Source organism: Odocoileus virginianus, chromosome 2 (assembly GCF_023699985.2).
Source record: "Odocoileus virginianus isolate 20LAN1187 ecotype Illinois chromosome 2, Ovbor_1.2, whole genome shotgun sequence".
NCBI classification, from domain to species: domain Eukaryota; kingdom Metazoa; phylum Chordata; class Mammalia; order Artiodactyla; family Cervidae; genus Odocoileus; species Odocoileus virginianus.
Genome location: NC_069675.1, coordinates 67,279,788 through 67,306,850, shown reverse-complemented (window position 1 = coordinate 67,306,850; position 27,063 = coordinate 67,279,788). Strand labels below are relative to the sequence as shown.

The 27,063-nt window shown below is 48.4% G+C and overlaps 2 protein-coding genes across 2 annotated transcripts in view; one reads left to right on the top strand and one right to left on the bottom strand.

Moving 5' to 3' along the window:
* The window catches only part of TOGARAM2 (TOG array regulator of axonemal microtubules 2), a 41,771-nt gene extending 39,673 nt beyond the window's left edge, over positions 1 to 2,098 (top strand). The window contains exon 19 of the mRNA XM_070472789.1: positions 1,616 to 2,098. Within this exon, the coding sequence (XP_070328890.1) occupies positions 1,616 to 1,872 (257 nt within the window). The 3' untranslated portion in view covers positions 1,873 to 2,098. The remainder of the gene's footprint in view (positions 1 to 1,615) is intronic.
* A 12,663-nt stretch (positions 2,099 to 14,761) lies between these two features.
* On the bottom strand, positions 14,762 to 23,315 carry PCARE (photoreceptor cilium actin regulator). Its single transcript, XM_020886190.2, has 2 exons — positions 19,576 to 23,315; positions 14,762 to 14,939 (listed from the first exon to the last, which is right to left on the bottom strand). The coding sequence occupies exons 1-2, from the start codon at positions 23,313 to 23,315 to the stop codon at positions 14,762 to 14,764; spliced, it is 3,918 nt and encodes a 1,305-aa protein (XP_020741849.2).
* Between the last annotated feature and the right edge of the window lie 3,748 nt (positions 23,316 to 27,063).

Genomic DNA, 27,063 nt, shown 5'->3' with positions numbered 1-27,063 from the left:
CTGGGCTGAGTGGGGGCCAGGCCATTCTCTCTGTTCCCCACTGTCCCAGGCTGGCTCTGAAATCAGAGGGGCACAAGCTGCAAAGTATCCTGGGGGATTGGATGAAGTTGAGTGGATGAAGCAAGGACAAATTGGGGGTTTCTCTAAAAAATAAAACTCCAGACCAGCCTCTGAAACGTGGTACTCCTGGAGATCTGGGGCAGCGAGGAGTGGGAAGAGGTTGGACTTTGGAGTCAAGGCGGGCTTGACTTCTGCCCTCTGCCCTTGTTAGCTGTGGGGCCTTGGGCCAGCTCTTGACCCCCGAGTGTTGGTTTCCTCCTCTGTGAAACAGACAGCTCTCCTGTCTCTCAGGTGAGAGAGAAACGGAATCACGATAGAAACCTCTGAGCCCCGGGCTCAGGCTCAGGCGGTGCTAGTGTCTCAGCTCAGGAAGCCTTCCGGTTTCTTTGCCCATAAATAAATCAAGTGCTTTTCTCAGCAGTGTTTGCCTTCACCAGCACTTATCCTTTGGCAGAATGACACGCAGAGTGTGCTGATTGTCAAGCAATCATTGTTAGCATGAATGCACTTTGGTTGATGCGACCAAAGCTGAGGGCTGTAGCAACCTGTCTGAAGCGGTGTGGGGTACCCCTTGACATGGCCTTGACACTGGGGGCAGCTCTGGCATTTTCTGTGTGATGGAGGGCTTGCTGGCAGGTTTTAGCGTGTCTCTTTGAGTTTTCCAGGGTTTAGAGAAGGTGGGGGACCTGGGGTAACCGGATTTGGAGGGTTCATCACTGGAATGAATGACTCTGAATGAGGATCCATGCAGAGCTTAATGGTTTACAAAGTATGTTTGTGCCTCCCGTGTTACTACTGGGCTTGTCATGAGGTTTGGCATTGAGACACCAGGGAGGCCATGATGGTCTTATCTCCTGCTGGCAGTTTTATTTTCCAGAATGCTTCATTTGAGAGAATCCTGATCTTTCTCCCTAGAACAAGTTTTCTCTGTGTGAGTTCTCCTAGGTGGTAATGCAGATTAAAGCACTTCTAGGGCTAACTACTCTGTCACGTGCGTACCTGCACAGGCACTTCACCTGCATCTATTATCTAACAATCTCAAGACTTTGGTTCAGAATTCTTTTCCTCACTTTACAGGTTAGGGGATAGGCTCAGACAGGTTGGGTGGCTTTCCCAAGCTCACATAGCTAGTAAATAGCAGAGGGAGGATTGCTGTCCAGATGTGCCTGCCTCTTCCCTTTGCCCTGGGCTGCAGGGACCAATTACTCTGTCACAGTCTCTGAGCACTATTGCCTTTGCATACCCCTTCCTCCATAAACAAACAAACCAAAAGTTTAAAATTATATTTTATGATTGGTTGATATGAACTCAAATATAAAGCAGGTTAGACATCTTCATAATTTTTTTCCTTCTGATTTTGAAAGAGTTTAAAATATTTCCATGGGTCCTGAAGCAAGTTGTGAGCCCTAGGTCATGTGTCTAATGACCCAGGCCGTCGAACCCCTGCGTTGCCTGCCTTTTGGAGGACAGAGTTGGTGTCCCCTTCCTAGGGAAGGCAGTGAGAGAGGGAGAGAGTGTCTGACTCAAGTAACTGTCCCTCTTTTCTGTGTGACAGAGCTGGTGGCCTCGGTTTACCCCCGGAAGCCTCAGGCCGTGGAGCGCCACGTCCTTCCCGTCCTCTGGCACTTTCTGAGCAGCATGACGGGGAACGGCGTCCTGCCCGGGCACAGTGGGAACGTCCGCACGGCTGTCTGCCAGCTGTGCAGGAGCCTCCAGGAGCAAATGGGCTCCCGGCTGCAGGACTTGGCTGCCGGCGAGCCAAAGCAAGTCCTCAAAATGCTCCAGGAGCTCTTAGACACAGAATCCCCATGAGGCAGCTCAAGAGGTCACCGACACGGGGAAGGCATCTGACAGCAGGACAACTGGTAGCTCACACCTCTTTCTTCTGGATTAAAGGTGGATCTGGAATGGGCAACCGTTATTTTTATCTTATTTTATTTTTTATGATGGAATGATCTCCTGGTCTATTTTCCCTTAGAGTTCCAGATGGATATGGTATATTTTGAAGTAGAAATAAAAGAATTGTTTATTTTTCTAAGGTTTTATTATCTTGTATTTTTTTCTTACCTCAGAGAATTTTTCAGTAGCTAGGTTTGCGACAAAGAAAACAGAGCACGATATGGTAACAACCTAAGTGCCCGATTTTGGGTGAAAGGATACAGATGATGCAACACACGTGCTGCCCACACGTGTACATATATGTGTGCACCTGCACACCCACCCCCACACACACATACTGTAATACTAACCGTAAAAAAGATGAGATCCTGCTCAACTGGAGAAAGACAAATACCTTTAGATGTCACTCATCTGTGGAATATGAAAGAACAAAAGCAAAAAAAAAAAAAAGAACAAGCAAAACAGAAGCAAATAGATACAGAAAACAGAGTAGTAGTTACCATAGAAGAAGGGTTGTAGCAGGGATGGGCAAAAAGGGGAAAGAGGATTAATTGTATGGTGATGAAAACCTTTGGTGGTAAATTCACTGTAATGTGTAGAGAAGTCAAAATATAGTATTGTACAGGGAAAGATTGAAGGCAGGAGGAGAAGGGGACAACAGAAGATGAGATGGTTGGATGGCATCACGGACTCAATGGACGTGATTTTGAGCAAGCTCTGGGAGTTGGTGATGGACAGGGAAGCCTGGTGTGCTGCAGTCCATGGGGTTGCAAAGAGTTGGGCATGACTGAGCAACTGAACTGACTGACACACAAAGAATTCTAGAAAGAAAACAAAACATGACAACAGCAAAACCAGTTGCTGATGCTACTGAGACAAAGAACTAGGGAGAAAAAGTGTAGCACAGACCCCCCATGTGGCAGACCGTGTTGCAGCATAGCTCCTGTCTGTGAATAGCTGGAGAAGCCCTGCTGCACCCAGAGACCCTGAGTTGGTCACTCAAATCCAGCCCATCTGTCATAAACCTGATGTGGGGTGAACACAAACATCTCTGGGAGCATCCTGCTTTTGCTTTACAATATCTTCAGTGCAGCATCTGCTGGTCCTATGGGAACCTTTCAGTGGATCTAAAGGCAAGGAGAGTTCGATACTGACATTGGCATTACTAAAAGGCTTCTCTGGAAGGTGACTTTCTGGCTAGTTTCTGAAGAGGACTAGATTATGTTTTACTCTTGAAACTTTTTAAAAACTTTATTCACTTATTTATTTTTTGGCTGTGCTTGGTCTTTGTTGGTTCACAGGGTTTTCTCCAGTTTCGGCGAGCAAGGGCTACTCTCTAGTTGTGGTGCATGGGCTTCTCATTGCAGCGACTTCTCTTGTTGCGGAGTACGGGCCCTAGGGCATGCAGACTTCAGTAGTTGTGGCACGTGGGTGCAGTAGTTGTGGCTCTTGGGCTCTAGAGCATGGGCTCAGTAGGTGGCACACAGGTTTTGTTGTCATTCGCTATGTGGGATCTTCCTGGATCAGGGATCAAATCCATGTCTCCTGCATTGGCAGGTAGATTCTTTACCACTGAGCCACCAGAGGAGCCCTCACCCTTGAAACTTAAAGGACCGGATGAAGAACAAAGCTCCAGGTGCGCAGATGTCTTGTGGGAGCTCTAAAACCGCACAGGTTACTCTGGCTGGGTCATCGGAGTTGGAGAGGTGTGTTGGATGTGGGCTGGGCCAGAACATGAAGGCGGAGCCACTGATGGAGCAATGAGAGAATGGGAGACGGGGTCCTGGCAGTGAGAGGGGAACAATGTCCCAGGCTGGGGTTCTGGACACAGTGAGTGTGGCTCTGTCTTGCCTAGGGCCAGTGGCACGTTGACAACAGCATGACCAGGAAGAACTAGAGCTCAGATCATGACCTCTAACACATGGTAAGGTGAAGGCTGAAGGGGCAACATCCCAGTGCCAACCAAGGAGCCACAGCACCTCTGGGGCAGATCTGAAGGCGAGTCCCCGATGCCCAGCTTCAGACCAGCAAGTTTTCTGGCAGGCCCACCAGTGGACCCCTCCCCACTGTCACCCACCCCCAGGTACAGCATCAGGTCCACGTCAGTGTTCTGAGCCCCTCCTGAGAGTATAGCCCAGGGCAGGCTGGGAAGCTTTGAACCAACTCAATTGTTTCCAAACCCCTGGATGCCCCCAGCTGGGGAAGCTTCTTTTTTATTATGTGGTGTTGCCACCGCATAACTAGGCTCTCCCCTCCCCTTGCCACAAATGCCCTGGGGTGAGGCTAGGCATGGTGCAGTCATCCTGGGACTTGGGCTTTTAATAGGCGGCTTAAGTGTGTGGGTAATTCCAGTCCCAGCCTGAGCAGCTTCTCACCTCCGTGTGACCTTTGCTGGGGCTTCCCCCTGCACCACCTTGCCCTTTGTTGATTCTGACTGGCTGAGATTAAAGAAAATCCCATGGATGGAGGAGCCTGGTAGGCTGCGGTCCATGGGGTCGCTAAGAGTCGGACACGACTGAGCGACTTCACTTTCACTTCTCACTTTCACATTGGAGAAGGAAATGGCAACCCACTCCAGTGTTCTTGCCTGGAGAATCCCAGGGACGGGGGAGCCTGATGGGCTGCTGTCTATGGGATCACACAGAGTCGGACACGACTGAAGTGACTTAGAGCAGCAGTAGCAGATGGTGAACCCATCAAGACACCCATTTTACACAATTTAATTAAATGAGTTTGCTTGAACTCTAAGTAGGCTTTTTCAGTTTGGTTGGGAGACTGACTTTTTCTGCTGGTCCAGATCCTAGAGCCTTAGGGACTTCTTGGCATCCTGTGGTTAAGACTTCACTTTCCCACGCATGGGATGAGGATTCAACCCCTGGTTAAGGAGCTAAAAAAAAATTCTTAAGAAAAAAAAGGTCATAGAGCCTGTCAGAATGTTTCAGAATTTTTTATAATTATAGACTTTCGTGCTAAGTTGCTTCGGTTGCGTCCGACTCTTTGTGACCCCATGAACTGTAGCCCTAGCCTGCCAGGCTCCTCTGCTCGTGGGATTTCCCAGGCAAGAATATTGGAGTAGGTTGCCCTGCCCTCCTTGAGAGGACCTTCCTGACCCAGGGATCGACCCCAAGTCTATTATGTCTCCAGCATTGGCAGGCGGGTTCCTTACCACTAGTGCCACCTGGGAAGCCCGATAGAACTGTAGGAGCCGAGGGATTTTGAAGGCAGAAGTTAAACTCAAAGACATTGCCCTGTCTTCCTGCACTTGGGTCCTGCCTTCTGTCTTCAAACCGGAAGCTTCCGTCTCCTGTACTTTGTACCCATCCTCACAGTTGGATGTTTAAAATAACTGAAAACATCTGAAAAGCAAAGAATAAATCTTTATGTGTTTTTTTTTTTCCTTCACTATCTTAGGTTTTAATCTAGTCTCTTGGCAGCTGGGCTCTGCGGGTGACACTCCTGGCACAAATCAGTGGGGAAGGGCTGGATGGTTCTGGGTGCCTCAGGAAATTATGTGGAACCTAGGAAAATGGTACAGATGAACCTGTTTGCAGGGCAAGAATAGAGAGGCAGATGTAGGGAATCGATGTGTGGACACAGGGTGGGGCAGGGGGGTGGAAATAAGCCAGGAGATTGTGACTGGTGTCTGTGCACCGCCGTGTGTAAAGCACACAGCTCGTGGGAACCTGCTGGACATCACAGGGAGCCCAGCTCTGTGATGACCTGGAGAGATGGGATGGAACGGGGCGGGAGGGAGACCCAAGAGGGAGGGGCATATGTCCACTTACCGCTGACTCACTTCATTGTACAGCAGAGGCTGGCGAAATGTGGTAGAGCAACTATACTCCAACTAAAAAAAAAAGTTCTCATAATACTTTTAAAGCAAAGGAAAGACAGTTTATTAGTAACCTGGGGCTGTCAGGAGTGCCTGGAAGAATGAGGCTTATTGGGAATGAAGACTGTCCTGAAAACCATAGTGGATGTAGCAGAGCCCACTCCATTCTTTGCTTGGTTGTGTGCAGCAAGGAGCCCTACTTAGAAGATGCCCTTGGGGTGGGAATACAGCCTCGAGCTATGGAAGAGCTTTTCTCTCTCTCTCTCTCACTTTCTCTCTCTCCAGTGTCAGGATCAAGGAACACAGGTTTGTCTGAAAACGTGTAACTGCTTAGGAATTCCTTGCTTGGGAATTTTTGACATTTTCTTACAGGCTCCACTTCTCTTATTCTCTCTTCCCTGCTTCATTTCTTGTCTCCTGAAGAAATGTTTCTCCATTCTGATTGTCCTTCAGAATCATCCAGTGAGATCTGAAAAGATTGTACTTCAGAATCATCCAGTGAGATCTGAAAAAATGTTGAGGCTTGGGCCCGCCCCTGGGGGTTTTGATTTGATCAATATGGGGTAGGGCCAAGGCATCGGCCTTTTCTGTTTTTATAGGCATTTATAGGATAAAGAAGTGTGAGGGGTGGGGTGGGGGGGCAGGGGGGCGATGGTCTGAGGCATGGGGAGTGTGGGGAAAGGTGACTGGAGACGAGACACAAGATTGTCACTCTGTGCAGTTTCAACTAAGCTACATGCTTTTTCATGGGACACATGTTCAAAAGACAGTGGCTTTAGCATGTTCTGAGAGTGGAGTTTTTGGCCCTGTGATGTCAAGCGGTAATGACATTTACACATGCCCATTTGGAGGGTGGGTGATCCCAACCAGTCTTAGCTGGCTTGAGCTGGGCAACACCTGACTCCAAGTTCCTGAAAAACAACTTGGGCAAACAATAATACATAATGCTTGGAAGACACACAAGTTTTTGTAAAAACAATTGCAGTGAGCTTGGTCAGTGAAGCCAGGTTACAGTTATTATTTATTAAGAAAGTTATAATTTAATGGGTTTAACTGATGACTAGCCTTGGTTTCACAATGTATTGCTTGAGACATTTATATATTGCAAAATGATTACCACCATAGCATTAACCAAAACCTCCATCCAGCCACATAATCACTACTGTTTTTGTGTGTTGAGAACATTTAAGATTTACTCTCTTGGTAACAGTCATCTATATAACACAGAATAATTAGCAATAATAGCCATGTTGTATGTTAGGTTCCCAAAATTTATTAACCTTAAAACTGGAAATTTGTACAGTTTGATCAATATCTCCGTATAGCACAGCCCCCTGCCCCTGCCCCCTACCTCCTCAGCCCCTGGTAACCACCATTCTACTGTCTGTTTTTTGAATTCACCTTTTTTGATTCCACATATAAGTGAAATCATGCAGTATTTATCTTTCTCTATCTGACTGATTTCACTTTGCATAATGCCCTTAAGTTTCCTTAAAGTTGTTACAGATGGCAGGGCTTCCTTCTTTCTCATGACTAAATAGTTTTCCGGTGTATGTGTGTATCTCACGGTTTCTTTTCCCATTTCTTTTCTGTCTTCTCTTTCTTTTCTCAACTGATTCTAATGGGTGGCCAAATTCTGAAACCACAGTAAAATCAAAGGAGTAGAAAGCAGCAATGGCTTTGGCTCTGTGGGCATCTGGCCTGTCAGCTCTCCCCACCTGGCAGCCCTGGGGTGTCCTGGTTAGGGACAGAGGCTGATGGAAGCCAGGTACTGGAGTCAGAGAGGCTAGACTCAAGTCCAGGCACTGTTACTTCTGGTGCGTGGCCTTGGAGCCACTTGTTAACCTCTCTGATCTTCCCTTATCAATCTTGTATATGTGGGATAGGATTTGTGGAACTCAATGAAGACCAACCAAATGAGAAGTGCAAACTCTTTATTCAGAGCTTGCTATAGCCAGGGAGTGTTTTGGCAAGATCGTTTGTGCTTTGGCAGAGGTTCAAGGGCAGGCAGAAGATTGGGAAAAGGGGAAGGTTTCAGGTATGCCATCATTATTGGAGGCTGTTGGCCTGGGGAAGGTGTAGACACCACGTGGACCATGGCCTGCTGGCAAGCATCTCTAATGCTTGTTAAAGTGTGGACCCTTGGGTCATACTCCAGACCAACTGAATCAGAAACCTCAGTCATCCTTACACAGTCTAAAGTGCCTGGGCCACAGCTTCAGTGCTCTGAGTGGTTGTTAGGGTCCCAGACTAGTCCACACTTGGGAATGAGCATCCCCAAGTCAGTATTTCTCAAATGCGGTTGATGAAACCTTTGTTTGGGAAGAGGCATGAAGACTGGAGAAGGGAGGGAGACAGGAAGCAAGGTGCTTGTTAAAAATCAGACTTTTATTCTCAGCTATAGACCTGTCCCTGGGGTGAGGGACCTGGGAGTCTGATCTGCCCAGGATCAGACAGGTTGCAGAAGCAGCGTCCTGACTGCCTGTTGTCAGCAGGGCTTCAGGAGTCCCTGCGCAGGCAGACAGGGCAGCATCTCTGTATGTACAGATTGCTCATCAGGTGGGCATTTCTGAGTCAGGGACCATTCAGGGGGCCTACTTTGGTCTGTATCATCACTGGGGCTTACTCAGAGGGTGTTATGATTTCTCTGTATCCTACCACCTGGTATTTCGGTGAAGAAGGTTATAACATTTGAAGGTTTTGTTTTGCTTTAATCACAGCTTTATAATCACCTCTCTGTGGGTTGACGGCTATTATTAGCATCACCTTGGGTTCTCCTTGAGAATTTTTACATCCAGAAAGTGATCCAGCACCTCTGTGTGCTGTTGTCAGAAGCTGTTAACTGAACCAAAGCTTTAACATGTCACCAGGTTTTGTAAACATAGCCAATCCTTTCCCCTTCCAAAGGAGAAAAAAAAAAAGCCAGATAAATAATTTTCATGAAGGCAATTTGTTTCCCAGGGGCTGTATTTCCTTTTTGTCTCATCCAGCAGTTTTTTACTGCTCTGGGACACCGACAATAAAGTAGAAGAGGTGTCTCCAAAGTAAGGCTTCATCTGCTCCTGCCAGAATGCTTCACCTGGAAGCCCACTCTGGGGGTCATGGCAATGATCAACAAATATTTTTTGAAAAGACTTTTCTTTTCCTTAATGCCAGGGACAGTTTTATGTGTGCATGGAGGGGAGGGATGGGGAAGTGGTTGAGGTGTGTAGAGGGGATTATTATTTTATAAAATTTTCTTGGAAATTTTGAGTTCCCATCTAAGTTTAATAGGAATGGCTATTGCTATAGCTAGACTTTGGCTGGATATGAAACATAATTTCCTTTTTGTAAAAGTTGGAGAAAACAGAATTTCTTCCAGAGAAGTTTGTGGTTTTCCTAAACTGTCCCCTGGAATAATCTGAACATTGTTGCACTAGGTTTTAGAACCAAGGCTAGCCAGGGAATAGGGGACTTTCTTTGCCACATGCTGACAATGTGTCTTTGGAGGAAAATTTCTGACATCTCTCAGCCTCTCTTTTACTCCATTTGTAAAAGGCATTGAAAAAATACTTACTTTGTTCATCTCCTAGGATTTTTTTCCCCCAAAGATCTAATGAAACAGTGTAGATAATTGTGTTTTGAAAAAGTAGAGTATTACACACAAAGAAATAATTATGATTAACTCTAGTCTTATCCCAGTAAAACCTGCTATTCTGAAGACATGCCAGTCATTCCTACCAGCTAACTGACAGATCACTTACGACTCAGTGTGGGAATAAATGGGAGATTCAGAAGCTTAATTTGCTTTTCCCCTGTTTGGTATGTTTGACATATGTAGTTGCGATTGCCAGCAAAATGTTTTAAAGTCTTTTCACTTTGAAAGACACGGAACTCTTCAAAGAAGGAAGTCAATTCTAGCGGAGTCTGACAGCTGTTTTTATCTTTCTCTAAGGATCAAAGCACAGATCTAGGAGGGGGAAATAGGCTTGAGTTCTTTTCTTAATCAGAATCTTAGCATGCAGAGACAGCAGAACTGAACACTAAAAACAAAGATGACAGAGGGATTATGACTTCAGTCCCCCCCCCCCCCCAATAGCTCCGAAAGATGGTTTAGAAAAGGCAGGTTTGCTCATGTCTTACAGATGGCAGGATTAGTTGATTAGCATTGTTATTACGGCCTGGTAGATGAAGTAATGAGCCTGTAAAGCCAGGTCACCGGGTGAGTCAACAGAGGTGTCAGGTCTCCTGCCTAACCAGGAGGAGTGGGAGAGTTTGCCTCCCAGGGCAATGATCACATTCACCACGTCCTCCCTTCTTTCTCCTTCTGCTTCTGTTTTGTTCTGCTTCCTTCACTTCAGGCCCATCTGGTTTGTCTAGGGGCATTACCTCAGTCCTTAGCATTACTGCATTCCAGTCGGATTGTTGCCTTGGGTGCCAGACTTCAAGGATGTCTGAAATTACAGCATTTGGAACCCAGACTACAAGGTTGGTCAACTTCTTCAGTCATCTGATGCAGGGCCCCACAGACTATTGTAAAGTTACTTTCTGAAGTCCAGGAGTGTAATCAAGCCAGCAGCATCCAGGGTCCTCCATAAAATTGAATTAGAGTCCCGAGTGAATTAACTGTTTGCTCCTTTGCGTGTGCGATGCATCTTTAATTACATTTCATAAAACTGTCTGAATGGATTGATGGAACTTTATTTAAACTTCTGGTAGTACAAGGAGGAAACCATAGTGCAGTATAACATGTTCTGTTAATATGGGCTTGAAACACATTTACTTTATGGCAGTTCAACAGACTTTGATGTGGGGCTACTTAAAAATATATTACCTTTGATAAGTTTGCTTTGGCAGATAGAGTGGGTGTTGGCAGCCTGTATACAGTCAACCAGATGATTAATTGACAAGCATATTGACCCTTAATAATTCATGGCACCAGCTCCCCTGATACCTACAAAAATACTGGGTTATTTTAGGAAAAAAGAATATATTTCTCAAAATCCCTTTCATTCACGTTGTAGGGTTTATGAGGCAAGTCTTGTCAAACGTAAGCTCTTCACAATGAAAGTAAAGTCTCTTTGGTCTGTGTCTGCCCTGAATTTTCTATCAACATGGGTTATTTTAGATTCTGGACCGGGTATATGATGCAAGGAAGGAACATAGATCATGCTTACAGTAAAGAACCACACAGACCCAAGCTATGGAAGGAAGTTATATTTCATTCTGAAGATTGTTTTTTATATTTGCAAAAAGCTATCACTATTCCACTTAAATATTATATTTTCTTTTTTTACTCCATGAATCCTTTTGGCAGAACTAGAAAACTGTGGTTCTCCCTTGGGGCAGAACTCTTTGCTATGTTACTAATGAGTTGGATAAAGAGGGGGCTGAACACCTCCCTCTCCGCAGCTCTGGGATCCCCATGGGCATGGAGGATGGCCGTGCCATCCCCCAAGAAGAAAAGGAGTTGGCCCCAAGAAGAATCTGGGTATGATATGCACCCCTTAAATGAATCTCCTATGTAGGCTTGCTTTTGCCTTTATACTCAACATTCCTTCTTGGTTTCTAACTATGAAGAAAAATAACAGAATCATGTCTTTAACGGATTGGGTCCATTGGCTTAATTAATTCAACAAGACAAAACAAAACAAAAAAATCTCTGCTCTCCCTTCCCCTAGAGTACAGAAAGTAGGTTGGATCCAACATGGATGAGGGTCTTAGGCACAGGGGGAAGGCGGGTAAGAGTGACCCATCTGAGAAGCTCTAGAGCTGGGCTTGCCCCACATGGCCACCAACAGTGAGTTTTTTCCAAGGCAGAGCCAAAGACAGGTTTGAGGAAAGGCCTGGCCACAGGAAGGGTGAAATAATGGATTTTCACGCAAGTGGTTCAATGGGGGTGGATTTAATTTATTTTTATAGAGTTTAATCCAGAATTTAATTTGGTCTGAGTGCAGTAGTTGGGATGAGTGAGTGGAAAGTGAGTGAAAGTCGCTCAGTTATATCTGACTCTTGGTGACCCCATAGACTCTACGGTCCATGGAATTCTCCAGACCAGAATACTGGAGTGGGTAGCTGTTCCCTTCTCTAGGGGATCTTCCCAAACCAGGGGTTGAACCAGAGTCTCCCACATTGTAGGAGGATTCTTTACCAGGATTCTGAGCCACAAGGGAAACCCGTGGTTGGGATAGTGGCCCCGAAACACTTCTTTGGCTCATCTGTCCCTGGGCTAGCTTGGCACTGCTTCATCTTAGACCTTTACTGCCTCCCAGCTCTTTGGCCTCAGCAACCCCTCCTCTTTGCCACTCTCCCAGAAGATGACTTGGGATTCTTGAAGGCTTTGGGTCCTTGGGCATCTTGATGGCTTTACTAGCTCATTGCCCCTGCTGCCTGGGCCTAGAGGTTTCTGGGTCTCTCATTACATGACATATGGGAATATATGACAGTAGCCTGGCCCTGTCCTGGAGCAGCAGGTGTTCAGTGGAGGTGGGGGAGTGGGGGACTCATCAGCTGCTTCACTGCTGATGGCAGTAATCTGGGGTGCCCTGGATCCCTCCCCTGCTGCCTGCAGTACAGACAGGAGGGGTGGGTGTTGGCTGTTATTTTACCAGCCTAGCTTTCATGGGGGTGGGGCTCTCCTCTTACAGAACCTCCTGCCAGGCACCCTCATGAAGGCAGCAGTGGTTCATTCCAGACCTTTCCAGGGCATTCTCTCTGATACTGAGCCTCCTCCATTATATAATATGCTGCCTGGCTCCTAGCTGCCCATTTTTCCTCATATCACTGCAGCTGGGTACACTCAGCCCATTTCGCACCACCCCCCCACACTCAAACCAGCCCCAAACCTCTAGGATAAGCCCTTTGCGGGGTGGGGGGTGGGTGGGGGTGGCAGGGTCTGGGCTGGAAATCAGCCTCACTTTCCATTCTTTCAGGCCTGGTTCCCCATTCTCATCCTATCACTAGACTTGTCATTGCTGGGGTTATGACCCCACGTAGCATCCAGTCTCATCAGCGGGGTCCCTGTCTCATCTCCTGGAAGCTGGGGTTCTGTGCTGTTTCTTCAGACCTCCAGGAAGCTGGCCTTGAAGCCTCTCACAGGGCAGAACCCCTTCTGACCAGTTCTTACCTCTAGGCTGGATGGTTCCGTACTGCTTGCTTCCTGAAAGCTTGCCTATGGGGCCCAGCCCTTGGCAGCATGCTGCCAGCCTAACCATGCAGGGAGATGGCCTGAACAAGTTTTATCCCTACCTCAAACAAGTTCCCTGAAGCTGGCTGCTCTCACACACTTACCCAGGTCCTGCCTGCTTGGGTGGCTTTAAACTTCCATGGTTTCCTGCAGCCTAGGCAGTTCCCAGGGTCCACCCTCCTGCCTGGGGTGTGATTCCACCCCACAGTGGCCTGAGTTCTGCTCTGAGGATTAGAGCAGATACACAGCAAACACAATCTCACAGTGGGCGTTCACAGACATTTCCCCATAGAGGGGCAAGTTGTGGCCCCTTGTGGTAGTCTAACCAACACTTCCTTGGATGCCTTGGAAGAGATGGTCCCTGTCACCTCTGAGTATCTGGACAGGTCAAGGAGGGATTCCCTTATTCAGAGTTTCAGCCTGTCCGTGGGGGTGGTAGCTGAATTCTCAGGACCCAGTTTAATGTGTTTTTGAGTCATGATCCACTTCAACAAGACAGGGCTTGAAGACTTTAATTTTTTCCAAACTTAAAAAGTCAGCTTTGCAGCAAGGGTGGAGGATTGCCCCTTTGCTGCACCCTGTGGGTGAGAACTCTTGTCTTTTGACAACTCACTGTGCTGGCACTGAATCACCCAATTACTGCAAATTCTTTTCTAAATAGAAAGCACGCCACAGCCTCCAGTGGAAAAATTCCAAAAGCTGCCGCAAATATCTAGCTCAATTGGCAGAAGCAGGGTTTTGGCATGAACGATGGCTCTTCACTTCAATTTCAACTCCAGCAGAAGGTCTGCAGATGACTGGGAATAAAGTTGGCCGAGAAACCCCTGTGGGAGATTGGCTGTGTGTGTGTGTGTGTGTGTGTGTGTACATTCGCACCCCTTACCCACACGTCCTTCTGTGCTTCAGTCCCCATGGGGCACAGAGAAAAGGCTGCTTTGTTTGGGAGGCTTGGTTGTCCCCACTCAGTCTGAGAGAGAGGCCTGTGGGTGCGTAGGACAGAGCATCTGAGACACGCTTAGCTGGAAAGGCAACAGGACTGCACCAATGGGCTGGAGGCTTTGCTTTCAGGGCTTTGGAGTTGAGCTGGGGAAGCAGAAGGAGGGTAGGTGGAGCTATGTGTCTTAATCTTACCTCAGGCTTCTTATCTCTGGAGCAATCAGTTTCTCAACAGAGCTCATATTGGGCACTTGAATGCCGTGCCACTTTTTAAACCTGAAAAAAGCTTTCTGTTTGTACTAGTAGGTGCACGCTTTAGGCAAATGGAATGATGGGATAGTCAAGGGCAATGGAATGTTTAAAAAAAAAGTAATGAAAGATAATAGATTCTAGTGCCAGGCACACCTGTGCAAGTTTTCCTGTTCTCTTCCTAGCTGGGTGAGCTCAGACAAGACACTTGGGGGGTGAGTAGGCATGGGGGTACTTTGGTTTTCTTGCTGCAAAACTAGGAGAATGCTGTTTGCTTCCTTCATTGTTGAGAGAATTAGATGGTTTCATGAACACCTGGCTCATCAAGCATGCTGGAAATACATTTTCCTGTTAAATTAAGGCCAATACTTAAAGGATTAAAGAGTGTCATTGTGGAGTCCATATTGATAGTTAATCTTCGACCCTTGAGGCAAACCAGGACCCAGGGCTGCACACAGTAGTTGTTCAGAATTTAGCAGACCCCTCGGGCAGTGCCCCTTCCAGGCCTTTCCTGCATCTCAGCAGGAGTCTGGTTGGCCTACCCTCTCTGGGGCTGACGCTTGGCTGTTACCCTTGCTTTCTGGGGTGACTGACATCAGTGTCACTCAGCTGGCAGCCCGTCAGGTGACTTCCTTCTGCTGGGACTTGTCCTGGGCATGGCCCGCGCTGGTCTCTCGCTGCAGCCCGTGGCCCAGCACACAGAGCTCTGGGCATGGCGCACCCCTGCCGCTGCCCTTCAGTTCTAGGCCACAGGGGCTGTTCCATGGCCCTGGGTCCTCGGGGCTCTCCTCGCTGCCGCTGCAGAGAGAAAGCACAGGTGCCAGTCAAACCCTCCTCATGGCTTCTGGCCCCACCCCCTCGCCATTCTGTCTCTCTCCAGCCCTCCTGTCTGTGTTGCCCACAGACCTGGTGGACCCTTGTGCCAGGCCCCTGCCTTTCTGTATCAGGTTTGCCTGCTGGTGCTGTTATTGTGGGTGTCTCCTCTGGTGGGGCACCATGGGAGCTATGCTCCTGGCGATTCGGAGGACAGGCTGAGTCCTGTTTTTTTCCTGGGACAATCAGATCCTGCAGCTCTGAACAAAGCAGATCCCTCAAGAACTCGGGCTTTTATTTTGTTTTGTTTTAAAGTGTTAGTTGCTCAGCTGTGTCTGACTCTTTGTGACCCCATGGACTATAACCCGCCAGGCTCCTCTGTCCATGGGATTCTCCAGGTTAGAATACTGGAGTGGGTTTCCATGCCCTCCTCTGGGGGATCCTCCTGACCCAGGAATCAAACCTGGATCTCTTGCATCACAGGCAGATTCTCTACCATCTGAACCACCACTTCTTATTTCATAAAGGGCTAGGCTTAGCTAGTTGAATTAAAAATAAAAGCGATACCAACGATAACAGCAAAAGCTAAAATAAAACAAATGCAAAAACAACCCGGCTTTGCTCCGCTGCCACCCTTTTCCTGAATGGAATAAAATGAAAACTGCTTGGCCCAGACCTGGCCTTTGACTAAAACAGAGCTTCCCAGCTGCTGAGTGCCACAGTGAGGGAGCTCTGAACACAGAGGGCCACCCAGTGTGCTCTGGCGGCACAGAACGGAGGGTGGTCCCAAGCACGGAGCAAGCCTAGGCCAGATGGGGAGCCAACTCAGAGAGCCACCCTGGCCACGGGCAGCCAGGCTAGTCCCGCAACAACCACATGGAAGGTGGAGTCGGCTGTCTAGTTTCACGCGCTGGCCCTTCCACTTACTAGCTGTGTGACCTGGAGTGTGTTGATTAATCGCCTTGGTTCTCAGTTTCCTTCTTTGTCAAAAGGAGGTAGTATTGATGCCCATCTCACAGGACACTCAAAGGTTTCAATATTGGATGAAGCATTGAAAACTCTCTGCACACCACCCAGCACATCACAGGCACCCAATAAGTAGTCAGCTGTCACTGGTGCTCTTTTGTAGCATGACCAGAAGTTTACACCCACACGGGACCTGAAGGACCGCTCTGTCACATGGCACCTGAGGCTCTGAGCCTCTCCATCAGCTACCCCAGGGCTGGGACGAGACCCAGCTCTGCATGTGCACAGACCAGAAGCCCTTCTCTCTGCCTACAACAGGGCCTTCTTGACTGTATTATGAGTGTGCTCAGCTCTGCATCCTTAGACTTACGTGGGATATCCAACCAGCAGAAGACAAGCTTGGATCCTGACAAGATCAGAGTGGCAGGAATGAGGGTTGGGGGAATGGGCACTGACATTGGCTGACATGATTTTCAGGCAGTGAGGAACCCACTCTGTTCCTTAGAGCCAGTCTTATCTACGTCAGCCTCTGGCCCCACCACGAGTCCTTGCAGGACCCAGTGATGTGTGGGTAACAGCTCCCACCTTACTGTTTGTTTTCCCGGTGCCCCTTTGGAGCAGGGGGAGGCATGACCCTTTGCTGCCCATGGACTGGATCAGCTACCAGGAACAGGAGGGGCAGGTCCAGGGGACAGGTTGTGGTACCCAGCATCTGTAGATGTTGACACTGAGGTCTGACACAAGATTTGGTTCCAGAATTGTGTCTTCCCCACCCCCAGCCAGGTGCTACATGTTCATGAGGTTCAGGCCAGGAGGTCGATTTTTTTCAGTTGCTGTATGGCTGTGGTTCCACCTGTTCCCAGACCTGATGGGGAAGCAGGCTGCCTGGGTCTCCGGATCCAGGAAACATGTCTGCTGAGAGTCCCTGCCTGGCTAGTCCTGTCCTGGCAGAGAGTAAAAGCACCGCGTTTGCATTTAAGGGAGCAAGTCTGGACACACTGAGACCTGGGCAGAGACAGCTGCCTCCACCAGGGGATTCAATATGTAAATAACAGTTGAGGCTCAGTAACTGAGCTTCCTGGGGAAGCCTCCAAGGACTGTGCCCAATCCCCGGGCCCCGAGATGGGGAGGTATCAACACCATCATGTTTTCTAAAAAAGGGGCTCATGCCTAGCACAGGATGACAGATGGGAGATCAACACCAGATGCAGGCCAGTGCGTCCTGCAAGCCTGCCTTGGCTGCAAGATACTATGGGTGGGGCTGCTCCTGCAAGTCCTTGCTTGGGGAAACAGCCTGTTCTGAGCAGTTCCTGGCTTTCTGGCATTGACTTGTTGCATGATCTTGGGGATCAGTCAGTCCCTGGCATTGTTTCCCATACCCAGGATGGCAGAAAAAATGCTTGTCTGCTACAGAGCTGCAAACGTCCTGCTCTTAGAGCTGGTCGGCTTTTGCTCCCAGATGCCAACTTTACAAGGGTTGGGCGAGGAGTGTAGGGGGTGTCTGGGGAATGAGCGTTTTCCCACTACTTCCAGCACATGCTCACAGTCTCACAGTCTGGAAGAGCCTGGAGGTGTGGTCTGACCAGGAGACAGGAATAGGTGTGAGTCACTCTGTGACCTTACACATGACCTTGGGAAGGCTCCTGTTTATGCATCCTCCTCTTCCTCCCTCTTTCAAGCTACAATCACTCCCCACCTTGCCCCATCTCTCTGCATATTGAAATTCAGGACGTCAAACAACCTTTTAGGCTGCCCTATTCTGAGGAGAAGCCTGAGAGAATGGCAGTATTTTCTCCTTGAACAATTTTATGTTACTTTATTATTGCTCCTGCTGTTTTAAAATGTTAGTGTTTTTAATTAATGCCATTTTATTGTCTCTGTTCTCTCAAGCTCTTCTCCTGAAGGGCACAGTTTTAGAAATCTAATAACTGAGTAAGTAGCGAGTGTGAGGAATAATGCATTAACATTTATAGAGGTTCTCAGATGAAAGGCACTGTGTTGTAGAAACCTCATTTTAGATTTAAGAAAAGAGCAACGTTACATTAAGATTCGTGCAAAAATAATCAATATTTCATTTCTTTCAAGTGACCGGGGAAATTTATATAACTATAATCGCGCACAACTTTCCCGAGATAATATCTTTGTTTAAAATTGACTGCCGAGTACTTTGTGAAAAATTACCATTTATGCCTCGACAGACTGTGAAGTCTGTAACACGTATCACTCTGGCAGAAATTAACTTCTGATTTACACAACTGTGGTCACTGAAAAGATAGCAAGGACTGGTGCGGGCTGAGCTTTGTCTGATTTGATATCAAGACACATTGATAAGAGTTCCTCTTTAACCGACCTCAGATGTACATGTTTCTCCCCAAGCTACAATTCAAGGAAAGATACATGTCCCTGTATATCCTGTAAAATAACCACACCACCATATGAGTCCTTTCAACGGCCAGGCAGTGGCTATACTTTGAGTCATGTCCTCTCACAGCTGCCTGCCCAGACTTGTCTGCGTGTCTGGGCCGAGAACATGCCCCTCAGCCGCCCTTCATGAGAAAGGCACACTTGGAACTCAGCTGGCCCAGGGCAGGCAGGGGGCCCCTTCTGCCTGCGTTCTCGTGATCGGTGCTCATGGAAAGCCTTGTTCCTCCTCTACGCAGTCTGAAAGGGGAGATGGAGAAGGAGGCAGGCTTGGGGAATCTCAGGAGTAAGAGGAAGCTAAACTTTTATACTCAATACCTCCAGGATCAGCCGTTCTTAAAGCGTGTCCCCTGGCTGCCTCCCAGACCTTTTCGAGGAAGGTGCTGTGTCCAAGTTGTCAAAACTGTATCCATCATAATATTAAGATGTTTTGTGCCTTTCCCATTCATTCTTTCATGAATGCAGAGTGGAGTTTTCCAGACTACAGGGTGTGTGTCGTCGCAACGGAGTGCCTGTGGATGAAGGTCTGAGAACCCAGCTGTCTTTCTGTGAAGCCCACACACTAAAGAGGTTTGCAAAACTTCAGAGGTTTGCAAAACTAAAAGACAGTGTCACTCTACTCACTCAGTTTATTTTTGTTGTGGAAAAAATAGTTACTTTTCCTTATTTATGTTAACATAGAATGGGGCATTTTAAAAATTAATAAATGCTCTAGACATCTCTCAACTTTTTTTTTTTTACTATAATGCAGTAAAAAGCAATAGATGCAATGCACAAAGGCCCCTTGAGGGTGTCAACTTTAAAGAGTTTAAAGAAAGTCCTGGGACCAAAAATCACCTCCCGCTAAGATGCGGGTCTACTGATGTAAACCAGAAAGGAGAGAAATCAAGCTGCTGGCTCCAGACAGGTAACCGTGACTCAATTTGGGGGGCCAAGTCACTTCATCTCAATCTCCCCACCTGTGAAATGAGGGGCATGTGTGGCTGGACCAACCTGGTTGTTTTAAACTTTATAGGTATTACAGCAGAGCCTCTTACAATGAAATCTTTCTTGGGAACCTGAAATGTGTAACAGACGAAAAATTGTTGCTTCAGGTTGGGACACTGGGAGACCGGATATCTTGATACCCCCTTTCTAACTTGTTCTTCTCTCGGAGCACAGTTTGAAAACTACTGACCCAGATGATCCTAAGGGCCCCTCAGCTTTGTTCCCTGAACCACAGGATTCTCCTTACCTGCTCTGGCCATGCTGGGATTCACAAGCACTGCTGGTGGCATCTGGGACAGGCAGGTGAAGGCGGACGCCCGGCCGGGGGTCAGAGGCTGTCCTTCGGATGAAAGGTTGAGGATTCAGGGCACACAGCGTTGTCCCTCGCTGTGAATTCGCCCTCATTCGCGGCCCTGAGCTGCCCCTCCAGCCTTCTGTGGGGGTCTCAAGAGGACCCCCAGCTTCAGCGGGCAACGATGGTCGGGTGAGTGGATGTACTGTTGAGAGTGGTAGTTTAGCTTCAAACAGAGAGGAGGTGGCTGGGCAGAAAATGGAACGTGTGTTTCCAGATGCTGTGGCTGCCCGACTGTCTTCAGAATCTCGTGTTTCCTTGGGCCCCTGACTGGGAGACGCTGGGGGAGACGGGGAGGGGCCAGAGGCCAGGGACCCGGCTTCTGTGCACTGGGTAGGGGGACTGGAGATCTTGTGCTGAGCGAGTGGGCTTGCTGAGGGAGGGCTGGGCAGCTTGGGCTGGAGAGGAGGGGAAGCTCGTTTCTTCACTGTTGGGGGGCTTAGCACCCTGGGACTCACTGGAGGGCTGAGGGGTGGGCTAGGGGATCCATGCACACAGGGTGCACTTGGCTGGGCAGACCTGTGAGTGGAGGACAGGCCCGAGTGCCTCTTGTCCACTCTCGGCGTCCAGTGCGCCCTGGTGGGAGAGGCCTTCCTGACCAGCACGGGGCTTCGGCCTTGGGTCTGCCTTGGGGCCTCAGGAGAATGTGGTCCCCGCATCGGCCTGCTCAGGCTGGGTTCTGAGATCCTGCTCTGCCCGGATGTGTGGCTGGAATGCAGCCAGTGGATGACCTTCCGGGGAGGCTTGGAGAAGCCTGAGGCCCTGTCTGCCCGTACCTGACTCTGTGCCCTGCTGCCCTGCACCTCTGCGTTTCCGCTAGCTGCTGGTGGGTGGTTGAAGTCCAAGGCGAGCTTTCCGGTATTGCAGCTGCCCTTGCTGTTCCCTGGCTCTCCGCTGCGGGCCCTGGTGAGGGTGGTGGTGCTCTTGCTGGGCAGCAAGTCAGTGGGGCTCATGGAGGCTCTTAGCCTTGGGGAAGCCCACGTTCCCCGGGCAGAGCCAGTCCCTCCCAGCCCTGGCACGTGGGTCTGTTCAAGGGGGCTCTCTGCCCGCTTGCCACTCTCCGGGGGCCCCAGGGAAGTGAAAGATTGGTCCATCAGAATTTCCAGAGGTGGTGGAGGGAGATCCTCTGGGTTCTCCTCTGTTTCCCAGTTGAGGTCCTCACTCTCGGCTGCTTCAGCTGTGAGCAGAGGGGGAAAAGTAGGAGCTAAGGGCCTCCAGCCTGGGCCCATCCTGAGAGATTCTCCACCCGCTGCTGGAGAAATCCGAGGCTTTGGGTACAACGGGGCCAGCCCTCTGTAAATGGGGAATCTGGGAGGCATGGTGGGGACCCCCCACTTCTTGGGGCAGGGGCTCGGCCCCGAGTCCCGAGAATCCCCCAGCATCCTTAGACTCTCTGTGGGACTGAAGGTTTCAATGAGTTTCTTGACTGATGTTCTGGTGGGGCAGCTCTTGATGGTCTGGTCCCTGACCCCTGGAGCCTCACCGGCCCTCTCTCCTGGTGGGATGATGTTTGGGAGCTCCTCAGTTTTTCCCTGCTCAGGCTGTTCTCCCTCAGGGCGGGAGCAGCACTTCTGGAGGATGCTCTTGTCCTGACTTGGCAAAATGCTGAAGTTCTTGGTGAGGGATGACTTTAGCTTGCTGATGGCGCTGCTTGGGACCACCCGGCAGCGGTTGTCGGGTCTCAACATTGCAGCTCTGGGCTGCGTGACTGGCTCTTGGCTCTGCCCCTGCCATCGGGCAATGTAAAATGCCTCCAGCCTCTGGCTGAGGTCCCTCTGGACCCTCCGCAGCTCCTGGAGGGTGTGATCCTCCGTGTGGCTCTCTAGACACCCCTCGGACTGGGACCTCCTCTGCCTCAAGGGGGCCCTCCTGCTGCCGCTGGCTGTGCTGGGTCTCGGGGGCACTGTGGTCCTATCCTCTTCCTCCATCCAGTCCTGGTGCTCAGAGGGCACAGGAACAAACTTGATCCTTTCACTGATCGCTTCCTTCATCTTCAGAACCATTTCCCGGGCCTGGGGGCTCCTGAGCCTCCGGGGGTGTGGCTGAAATGGGCTTTCGGCACTGGCAGGTGAAGACCGTGGCCTTGGATGGGAAGCGTTTTCCTGCCAGGTACATGGACTCGTGCAGCTCCCTTTGTCCTCCTCCTCCTCTGAGCTGCTGTCCTCACCTTCACTGAGGGATGGAGTGCCCATGCACCTAGAGCCTTTAGAAAGGTGTGCTTCACCGGAAGTCCCCATCCCAGGGGGACCACATGGAGTACTTTGGCCCAGCCCCCAAGGCCTGGAGGCAGTATTTTCTGGGCCTGCAATGGAGGGCCCGGGGCTCCCTGATCCACCCTGCACTGTTGGATGAACCTTAGCTGTGAGAGGCCTTGAGAGTGGGTAGTCCTGGGGTCCGTCTAAACCCATCCGGAATGGACTTCGCTGCCAGGTGTGTCCTGACAGCCTGGCCTCCACTGTGGGTGAAGTCACCGGCCTCCACTCTGCAGCCTCCGGCACTAAGTCGCAGCTGGCTTGCTTGCTCAGCTTGTCTGCCAGCTGCAGGGACTCACTGTCCGCACCGATGCCACTGTCCTCAGAGCACAGGGGTAGACCCCACGCTTCAGGGTCGCTGTGGCTGCTCGCCAAGCTCTCCAGGTGCCCCAGAGTCCTGAGGAGGCGTTCATCCGCGCCTCTCTTTGTGCTCAGCTTGTTCTCCAGGTGGCCTGCAGTGGCGTGGAGGTAGCTGCCAGAGCCCTCCAGGAGGCTGCTGGTGAGCAAGGCCGCCGTGTGGCTGAGCTCCTGTAGCTTGCTGACTGTGTACTGCAGAAGCTGCTGCAGGAGATCTGGCTGCTCCCGGGGCTCTCCTTTCTTCAACGGCCAAGCCAGATCCTCCCGAACCTCCTGGAGGAGCTCTTCCCCATCCTTGGAGATCTCTCCCAAGAGCTGGTTGACCTCGTCGAAACACAGCATCAGGAAGCTGACCATGGGCTGCAGCAGCTCGTGGGTCTGGGTGGCCCGATGGGTGATGCTCAGAACTGCTTCATATTTAGAGAGGCAGGCATGCAGATAGGTGTAAGTGCGCTGGTGGGCCTTCACCAGGGGCTCAGGGAAGTCCACCTTGTCTTTAGACTCGTGGGCGGGAAGGATGGTTTGGCGGTAATGGCCCTGTTTGCTCGACCTGTGACATTTTGGTCTCTTTGCCCATTTGGAAGTCTCCTGGGTGTTACTTTCTTCACTCTCTTCCTCGGAAAAGGCTGCCCCTTGTGACCCACGGGAGCTCTGTCTCTTGAAGGGAATGTCCGTAGCCATGCAGCTTTGTGATTTGTTCAGTTGGGATGGGGAGGTTTTGGTTTTTGGGATCAGTCTCTCCATATCTTTTGCTTTGCCTGCAGTGGGATCCCTGGTGAGCTGACAGAGACTGTCAGCCACAGTCTGGGTCCACCTGGGACTAGGCTGTTCTTCTTCTGCCTGCTGTGCCTGGGACGAGCCCCCTCCTGGGTCATAGCAGGTGGAACTTTGAACCAGCAAAGGGAGGGAGCCTCTTTCACTGGCCCTCTGATGTCCTGGCAGAATTGCTTTGGGGTTTTTAAAAAACTGGATGCCACTCTTGGCAACACTGTTAACAAGATCACTGTGGGAAGGTGTACATCCCATGATGTCAGCCTGTCGTCATCTCCCACCTGCAACCCTCACAATTTTCAGAGAATCGTATTCAAAATAGGAACAGAAGGCAGTCTTACTAGTTCATCCAGGCAATCTGCAAGCCAGAATCCTTTGAAGTCCAAGGTGCAATGTCCTAAACTTGCAACCAGCTCTCTTCACTTCCTTGGCCCCATCTTGCAGAGGTAGTAATGCTGCTGTCCTGGTGATGTTCTAAGGTTTGAGCCCTCTGCTGCTAGTGAGCAACAAGGCAATTCTAAAGGACTTCAGTCTTGTGGATTACGGGCCTCTGAGTGTTGCTCATGTCCTAACAGATGTGCATGGCAAGTGGAACTTTAAGCCTATTAGGTTAATCATGCCCCAGCCAGTCAGCATTCACAGTGTGTTCTAATATAGAACTTCTCAGCATTTACTATCTTGGGAAGCAGATTATTTTTGCACGTGCTTATGTTTTTAATTCTGCTCAGACGCCTGCCATATGAAACCTAGAGAAATGAGCCATAATTGCAAAAGGCTCTGGAAGAGACACATTTGTGGAGAGGAAGCAAAGGGTTCGCTGATGATGGATCCTTAAAGAGAAATAACCTTCACAGTTTAGTAAGGGCACAGCAAGCTCCAACCTGTTACTACCCAGAAGACCCCAAAACACACAGTAGATGGGAAGTGAATGGATGCATTGCTGTTTGTGTGGTTTATAAAGTAGACCACATTTTCCTAATAGAAAAAAAAAATTGCATGGAGCACCTCCTAAAGTTACTGAGAATGGAGTTACATTCTGCCTTTATTGCTTTCATTTTCTCTTACTGAGTGCTGTACAACCAACAAAAACAACACTGTAGGTTTTAAGACTTAGGGATCCATTTTCTGCTGGGAACAAGCTGAAGACTGGCTACCAGGCTGTGTGCAGAGCGTGGTGTCTATCACAGCCCTATGCCCCAGAGTGCATAATTAATAAAGTTCTCCGATCTGTTTATTTGAAGCAAAGCTCATGGGAAACACAAAGCTGACTCAGTGCCTGGGGGCGAACTGTGTTAGGCATCAAAATGTTGTTTCATTTGTCAGAGCCATGGCTGGCCCAGTAAACAAGCATGCCAAGTGGGAAGAGTTCTCTCTCTTGCATTTAACACAGTGCCACGCTCATCTGAAGGGTTCTTTATATAAGTTCTCCTCTTGGGCTTTTGCTTGAATCATCTTTGTGAAAACTTTTGATCTAAGTGGCTAAAATTATTTCCAAACCAATGATCAAAATAAAAGCATTTGCCCGGAGGATCAGCTGTCAAATAGCTTTGTGCCTTATAGACAGGTTTTCTTGACTATTCCAAATAATTTAGGAAGTGCTTTCTTCACTGCCTCTCATTTTTCAATAAGACTCACTTTTGTTTTTATTCCTTTTCAAATTCGTGTAGCTTCAAATTAAAAAAAGGGAGAATTGCTTTGAGTGGGAATGTAAAATGACCCAATTACTTTGGAAAGCAGTTAAGCATACATCCACCTCCTGACCCATCTTTTCTATTCCTAAGGATTTATGCAAGAGTGTTGAATGCCAAAGTCCACAAAAGAGAATGGTACAAGAATATTCCTATTAGCTTTATTAACAATAGCCTCAAATTGGAAACTATCCAACTGTCTGTTAATAGGGAAATACATAAATTCGGCATTGGAATATCTGCCAACAATAAAAGGAACAAACTATCGAATATGTAACAATATAAACTTAAAAATTAGTATGCTGAGTGAAAAGAAACCAGATGGGTCCCACCAGAGGGAAGGCTACACGGTTAGGGTTAGAAGCAACCCTAACCTAAGCAAAGCTGTGAGAAACAATTCTGGATTTGCTCTGCAGTCCAAAGAAGTTCTCCAGGTTGCCCTTCCCAATCATCTGTCTCTGACAAGGCCCTTTGGATTGAAGGCTTGGTTGGTGGTCATTGGTTTAAAGTTTGTCTCTGGGTAGAGACCTTCAGATGACCCTTAGTGTGAATTCTAGACCCACGGGAAGTCCCAAACTCTGCCACCTCTGCCCTCAGCCCAGATGCCTGGTTCTCCAACCCTCAGCTGGCTCACTTCCCAGGGTTCTTGCCAGCCAGAGTGGTGGCCGGGGCCAGGAAACCGAATATGTTAAATGGCTTCATGCGTGTGTGCATGCACAGTTGCTTCAGTTGGGTCTAAGTCTTTGCAACTCTTTGAACTGGCTCTTCTGTCCATGGGATATTCCAGGTAAGGATACTGCAGTGGGCTGCCATTCCCTCCTCCAGGGACTCTTCCCCACCCAGGGATCGAACTTACACCTCCTGCATTGCAGGTGGCTTTTTTACTGCTGAGCCACCAGGGAAGCCCAAACGGCTTCATATCAACTATCAATTAAAGTCTCTAACTGGTAAAGTAAACTTCTATTTCCAGCGATATTTTAAAGTAAGACATGTTGATTTCAGCAAAAAAAAAAAAAAAAAAGCTTGCATTTACATACTTTGTAATTTTTATTATTTCCTTCTCTTTTTTTGTGCTTATATTTTACACAGTTGCTAATCATTATGCCTTTGTATTATCTGCATTAACTTAAACATATTATAGACATTTTCCATGTTATAGTGTTTTACCACACTTGAAGGAAAGACAGTGATGTCTATAGTGAAGGCAACAACCTCTTTAACAAAAAGGTAAATAGCAATGAGTCTATATGAATAAAAGAAAGCACAGGTTACGAATTTCCTGAGGGAGATGTTTCTCAGTGTGAAGTCCTTCATAGAAATGCATATAGATGTAACCCCACACACCTACCCTGTGGCATAGGTGGATAGAAAAAAAAGTGACCAGATATATAGGATTTGTGTGAAAAGCTAGTGTCCGAGGCAGAGACAAACATCTTAATGAAGTGGTGAAGCTGGACTTAAACCTCAGGTCTGGCTGACTCTCAGGTTCTGGGTGTTCCCACTGTTTCAGGCTGTCTGCTGTGACAGCTCAAAATCAGCAGGTTGAAGTGTGTTGATGATTTTCAAACTGCCCTCAGGAGCCAATGAGGGGTCTAAGAGACACTTTAGCCTTAACTGACCACATCCACTTTTCTCTGCTTAACATATGGGTTTTCCTGTAAAATACCTTGTGAAGGGATTTAGTAAAGATGTGTTGGGACTTAGCCACCTGTGCCCAGCTCTGGGCTGCCACAATCCTTGAGTCATCTCACAGATGATTTCCAAAGTCTGTTCTAACTCTAACACCAAGGTCCCTTCTGACTCTAACAACCTTGTTCTTAAGACTGTGGTTCTGTAATAGTTTGGCCTTAACAGGAAACAAAGTATTTTCCTTCAGAGCATTAATGTAGAAGTCTGATTGCCATCCCTTCCTTACAAGTGGTCATTAGGCGATCCCCAATCTCAAACCCTGTAACATAGAAGCCCTCTCAATTGGTCCAGACTTTTTGATCTGATTTCAGCTCAGATAGTACAAACATCAATCAGATTATACAATACTTTCATGCTCTTCCAACTTCTTCATGCAGTAGTTATTTATTATAGTATTTTTTAAATCAGAAAAAGATTTTACTACTTAATGTGAAGACAATTCATGCACATAAATTAAACTGAGAGGTGAACAGTCTTAGTGACCTTGAGATGATGATGATGATGATATTTATTGTCATGAGTGTTTCAAGTTCTGCTGCAAATACTTCACATATCTTCATTAACTATACTATATATGGCTCATGCTTCGGGAGGAGCAGGTTGAGAAACTGAACATACGCAAAATA

Excerpts from the sequence above, each read along its gene's own strand:
- PCARE (XM_020886190.2), bottom strand. The coding sequence starts at position 23,315 with ATGGGATGTACACCTTCCCACAGTGATCTTGTTAACAGTGTTGCCAAG. Across the intron at positions 14,940-19,575 it reads TCCCAGCATGGCCAGAGCAG|CGGCAGCGAGGAGAGCCCCG; the intron begins GTAAGGAGAATC and ends TTCTCTCTGCAG.